Raw genomic sequence first — 5,810 nt, 5'->3', positions numbered from 1 at the left:
TCCATCTGCCCCACCAGCAGGTGCAGGTGGACGTCGGTTCACTGTGGTGCCCGGGAAGGCATCGAGCAATGGGACCAACAGGTCCTTGTCACCCTCCCTGGCTCCCAAACCCGCTCACCCCACATCCTGCTGCATGTGGAAACCCAAAAGCTCTCGCTTTTGGAGATGTTAGGGATGCTGGGGGCTGCAGGGAGTGATCCCTGAGGGCAGGAGGGTCCCGGTCCCATCATCCTGCTCTCGCCCCGCAACACTGGCATCCAGAGAGCTCCAGGCTGATGAGAGACTTTTACCTTCTTTATTTTTCTGAGTAATTTGTGGTCTTGGCTGGATGGAAAGTGCTACATAGCTGCAGGGCTGGGCAGCGGCACTTCGGGAGGCTCTGGGAACAGTGGTGGTAAAAATAATTTACCTTTAATTTATAGATATTATTTTAAAAAATAGAAAAAAACCCACTCTTGATTTCTAATAAAATAAGATGTATTTTTAACGTGAGGAACGCAGGGGATGCCCCAGTGCTGCTGCCTCGGGCCGAAGGGCTGGTTATAGCTTCGGGCTGATTTTAATCACTGTTTTTTCAAACCTTTGGAGGGTCGCTGGAAGTTGTGGCCCCCAAGCTGAGGCCAGACCCCGCTTCAGTGTCCGAGACACTGAGTGGGGTTCAACAAAAGGGTCTTGGCTCCATCCCAGTGAGGCACAGCACAAACTGGAGATGCTGCTGCAGCAGCAATTTATAGGGCAAACTGGAAGGAGAGCGGGTTATAATCACCCCCATGGGTTGTTTTATAGACTCACAGGATCGCTGGGTTGGAAGAGACTCTCGAGGTCACCAAGTTCTAGTGTTCCCCCAGCACTTCCAGGTCCCCCCTGCCCCCTGGCCCTCAGCAGCACCTCCACACGGCTGGGAAACCCCTCCAGCCATGGGGACTCCACCACTGCCCTGGGCAGCCTGCGACAGCCCTGCACAGCCCCAACGGGGAAGAGATTCTGCCTCAGGGACAACCCAAACCTTATACTCCCTCAGGTTGCACCATCAGGTTCCCCACACAAATGTTGGGAACATTCCAACCCCACCAGGACCTGAGCAGGAACCTTCTAGCCAGCTCAGGAGAGTGGGATGTGCTCCCTTTCCATCCATTGATCCACCCAAGGTCACCCCCAGGACCCTGTCAGCACCCCCAGGACGGCTTTGCCTGTCCCTCACGGCACACACCAACTCCATCAAAGGCCCCAGGACCTCCTGAAGGCGGCTTCCAGCACCTGGCAGGCACAACCCAGTGTCAGGTCAAAGCCCGCTGCCCTCAGCTCCTCTTCTTACGATCCACTGCCATTCCTGAGAAAATGCCCCAGTTAGGTCGATACAGAGGTGGAATGACCCCCTGTTCTTCTCACCACCACGCTGCACCCCAAAGCTCAACATTCGCCTGACCAACGAGCTGCTCTAAAGCCCAGGAGCTCGCCCCTGTAAGCAGAGACGCGTGGGGATTGAGGTGGCATTTGTTGAGCGAGGCCGCTCTGTCCCATGGCAGCAGCGGGCTCGGTGGGGAGAGGATGAGGGGAGAAACCCAATACCCCTCTTGGCTCAGCTGTAGCTTATTTTAGAGCACAGGGGCTCTGCTGGAGTGTTTTTCCATTTAAAGCCGAAGCTCGTTCCTTTTGTCCTGCTCGGGGCGAGGGCCCTGTGCCTTGCAGGGCAGCAGCAGCTGCCGGCAGGCTTGGCAAAGCCATTTCCAACTTAGGTCCCCTTTGCCACCAGCTTCCTCCCCATTTCCCTCATGTGAAGGACTGAAATCTGTCTCCTCCTCGCAGCCCCGTCCTGCTCTGTCAGAGAAGGTATCAGACACCCACAGTCCCCATCTACGGTGCCAAATCGGAGCCGTCACGGTGGGATTGGCTTTGACCTGCTGGCTCACCCTCTGTGGAGCAGGGAGGGCTTGGCCGTGTCCATGAAGTCTAGATTTAATGGCACCGAAGCAACTTCATTGACATTCTGGCCAGTCTGGAGAGCTGTGCGCTTGTGGTGCCGGCTCCTCGCAGGTAGACGCCTCACGACAGGCTGAAAGAAAAGCAATAATTCATCACAGGTCATTTATTCCGATCAGATGCACCCGTCAGGCACATCGTATTTGTGCCGTGGAAGCGCTCTGCCCAGCTCCGGGGTAGGAGACAGCCCCTGGCTCAGCCCGAGGGTTTGCAGGACTCACCTTCTTGCCATGCATCAGCTAAAAACTGGCCAAACCCTAACGAGGAGCGTCCATGGCCTCAGAAACGCAAACCCATCGGTCTTGTGCCGGTGCTGGCCGGGGTTGATGTCTGACCAACGCCACGCTCGCCAGAAGAGGCTGATACAGCAGAGCAGAAAGAGCTTTCGAGACTTTCAGCGGAGGAGCAAAGCAGCTCTACGCACAATGAGGAGCTCTCCCTTGCTCGTACCCCCCACCCCTGGCCAGCTCGCTGCGTGTTCACGTCCCATCAGCTCGCCCTGGTGTTCTCACCCTGCTGCACAGGGCAAGGACAGGGGCACAAAGGTTTGGGGCGTCTCCCCTGCCACAGCGAGGAGCTGCTCTGTTTTGGAAGCGTGGCTTCCCAGTGAGAGCAAGACCCCGATGGATGAGCGCAGAGACCCAGGAATGGGGGTTTGTGACCTGGGTGGCGAGTTCCGTACGGAACGAGCTGAATTTCAGGCAGGTCTGACTGATAACTGCAGGGGAAACGTGCACAGTCTCCTTTTCCAGCGGAAACTCCGCTGTGTTTCAGAAAATTCAGCTCCCGGTGCGTTCAAGCAAAGAAACAGGTTGGAGGGGTGAGTGGAGCCCCCCACACGGGCAGTTGTTCACGGGCCAGGCTACGCCGCTGCCTCAGCCCTCCCGTACCACCCACAGCCTGAGCCAGACAGGTATGAGCGCGCTGGTGAGAACAGAACCCCGTTAGCTCCTGGCTCGGCTTGGGAGGGAGCCAGCACAGCTTTCATACAGCTTTTATGAGCTGATAAAGGCAGCAGCTTACTGTTGAAATTAGAGGGGGTTTGCCCGATACCGCCCTGCAGCTTCCCGAACTGCGCAGCCTGCGAGCCAGCTGCCGGCGTCCTCGGACGGACTGAATCTGCTGACGCGCAGAACCTTCACCCTCTTTGTGCTTCATCTCCATTCCTCACACTCCTCTGCCGGCGCTACAGGAATGACACGAGGCTGCAGAACCGCCGCTGCATTTCGATTCATGGCGCGACGCCTGGGCTGGCTCCCGGCTCTGCAGTCCAAGGGACTCTCAGGATCCTGCTTCACCCTCCTCTCGTTTCTGCTGCCAAATGGCCTGTAAAAAGATCCGCTTTCACTTGGCCCATTGTCTCTCGACACACTTTAAAGTCTTCCTCTTTCTTTCTCACAGGAGTCTCCAAAGCTGCCTTCAGAGCCGAGTTCTCACCCAGCTGGATCACGAGCCCAGGAGGAAACCAAAGGAGAACTTCCATGCAGGCCGTGGAGCTTCAAAGCGACTTCGAGCAGAGCTGCCGGGGCAGAAAACCCTGAAACGGTCTCCGCTGGTTTTATGACAGGCATTAGAAGGAGCGGACCTAACCCTTGCCCCTTCTCTCTATGACAGAGAAAAGAGTGTTAGATGACCGCGCTGCTTTCCAGGTCTGTTTTGTGAAAGATGGTGGTTTTATTTTCACTCACAAGCGTGTGATGGGTGCGTGAGGAAAGCGATGGCTAACAGGGCAGCAGTGAATTTGAGCTGCCCAGAGGAAGGGAAACCCGACCCTGAGCTCGGCTCCTCTACCTCTGCTTCTAGAGCAGGGCAGAGAGCTGGGCTGCAGGGAGCACTCTGCGAGGGGGGCCCGGGGCTACTCGCAGATTTAATCACAAAACCGGGCTCTAGGAGAACAAGCAACTGTTTTCACTTGGTAGCACCGGGAGTAAATCCCGGGAAAGGGTGAACAAATACTAAGGAATCTGTGGAGTTCTACGTATATCCATGAAGATGCTGTAAATATATAGCAGAGACATTTTAATCTCCTCTCAGCAAAATTAAAACATGATGAGTTTGCATTTCTGGGCTAATTGCCGTCATAGGTTTGTCTGTCCATTTAGAGAAGGAAAAAATCATCCGAAAAACTTCAGCGGCCAAACCAAGAGGTGATAGGAGGAGTCAAAGGATTATTCTGGTGCTTATCTGGTCCTTGTGTTTCACTCTGGTGACTGTTGCTTCCTGAATGTCCGTGGTGATGTCTGTGCCTGTTAATGTTTAGTATCAAAGCTCGAACTCCTCCTCGTGTGGAATGTCTCAAAGAGCCTGGTCGGAAAGCACAGGACTGTGACAAAAGCAGGTGAGAACAAAGGGCTGTGTCGTATAACCACGAAATGTGTTTGATGGAGGAGGTGTCTCCCAGGGCTGAGGAAAACCTGCTGTCACTTACCTGGTCTCCTCTGTGATTCTTCTTTGCTAATTGAGATGAGACAGAAAAAATGAGAAGCAGGAATAATTTCAAAAAACAGCTGGGCTGTTCCTAGCTACGCAGCACCGTTATCTGCTGCCCTCGAATTAAAGGGACTGGGAACAGTAGATTAGCAATTAGAGCAGCTCTCGCCCATTTTACTCTTTCAGAAAGAAAAGAAATTACGTTAATTAGCAGGTTCTCCAGCCTCTGTTTTATATTCAGGCTTTTCATTCCTTCTCATTTCCCCGACTGTGGGGCACGAAAGCGTTCCGATAACCTGCAGGCTCCGCTGAAGAGGTAGATCACAGACTCGGAGGCTCCTTGCGTGCACAAACTCCAGAGAGTTTTGGCACATCACAAGGGGCCGAGCTCTCTTCAAGGAAGGGTGCTGGAAAAGTTTGTTACCTGCTCGATCCTGTTCTACGTTTGCTTTTAGTCCTTAAGCAGACACGACTAATGAATTAAGTATCAGTGAGCAGGGACCTGGCACCGTTCATAGCCTGGCTAGGAGATGCTGGTCTCCCAGGGGGGAGTCACCAATCCGCTCCTACAGCGCAGCTTGACCAGAACCCGGTGACTTTATCACTGCGTCTCCCTGAGGCTGCAGGGAAATCTAAGCCAAGCACGTGTGTGGTAACAGAGCAACACATCAATGCTTTACATGGCCAAGTTGTACAGAAGTCTGAGCACTCAAAACTTCGGTTAAATTCTCCTCTACAGGACAGCACCAAAATGCTTCCGTACTGCTTCAGGCGTGGGATCAGTGAAAAGTGTCCAGGGAGAGCTGTATTCCCACACACCGCTCTCACCTATCCCTATACCCCCTCACTTCTTCCTCTGGGCATCTCCAGAGCCTCTCACCTACAAACCCTCCTGGGAGTCGGAAAGGGCATCCCAGAATACCCCTTCTGTGAGGCCCAGCACTGCTCTCTTACCACGATGAACATCCGGTGTCCTAAAGGCCAAGGGCTGCAGCACTCTGTTTCTAAGCACTGGGTTTTTATTGGGATCTAAGTTTTCCTGCTGTGAGGCTCTAAAATCAGTGCGCGCAGAGTCAGGGGTCGCTGGAGCCCTTTCGAAGGACACAACAGTTCTGCTCTAAGGAACTTGTCATCTGGAGAACTGCGTCCAGCTCAGGGCTCCTCAGCCCAGCAGAGACAGGGAGCTGCTGGAGCGGGGCCAGAGGAGCCCCAGCAATGCTGGGAGGGTGGAACCCTCTGCTGGGAGGAGAGGGCAGAGAGCTGGGGGGGCTCAGCCTGCAGCAGAGAAGGCTGCGGGGAGACCTTAGTGTGGCCTGTCAGTGCTGAAAGGGGCTCCAGGAAAGCTGGGGAGGGGCTTTTCATCAGGGGCTGTTGGGACAGGACCAGGGGGGATGGGGTCA

General features: G+C 54.6%; 1 protein-coding gene across 1 annotated transcript in view; it reads right to left on the bottom strand.

Annotated features, from left to right (window-relative positions):
• Positions 1-3,261: 3,261 nt before the first annotated feature.
• The window catches only part of CCDC13 (coiled-coil domain containing 13), a 22,944-nt gene continuing 20,395 nt past the window's right edge, over positions 3,262-5,810 (bottom strand). The window contains 2 exon segments of the mRNA XM_010137333.1: positions 3,262-3,324; positions 3,326-3,476. Coding sequence (XP_010135635.1) covers positions 3,262-3,324; positions 3,326-3,476 — 214 coding nt within the window.

This window comes from Buceros rhinoceros, unplaced genomic scaffold, assembly GCF_000710305.1.
Source record: "Buceros rhinoceros silvestris isolate BGI_N320 unplaced genomic scaffold, ASM71030v1 scaffold27445, whole genome shotgun sequence".
NCBI classification, from domain to species: Eukaryota; Metazoa; Chordata; class Aves; order Bucerotiformes; family Bucerotidae; genus Buceros; species Buceros rhinoceros.
Note: the sequence above shows the minus strand (reverse complement) of the source record. Positions and strands in the feature narration are given on the sequence as shown.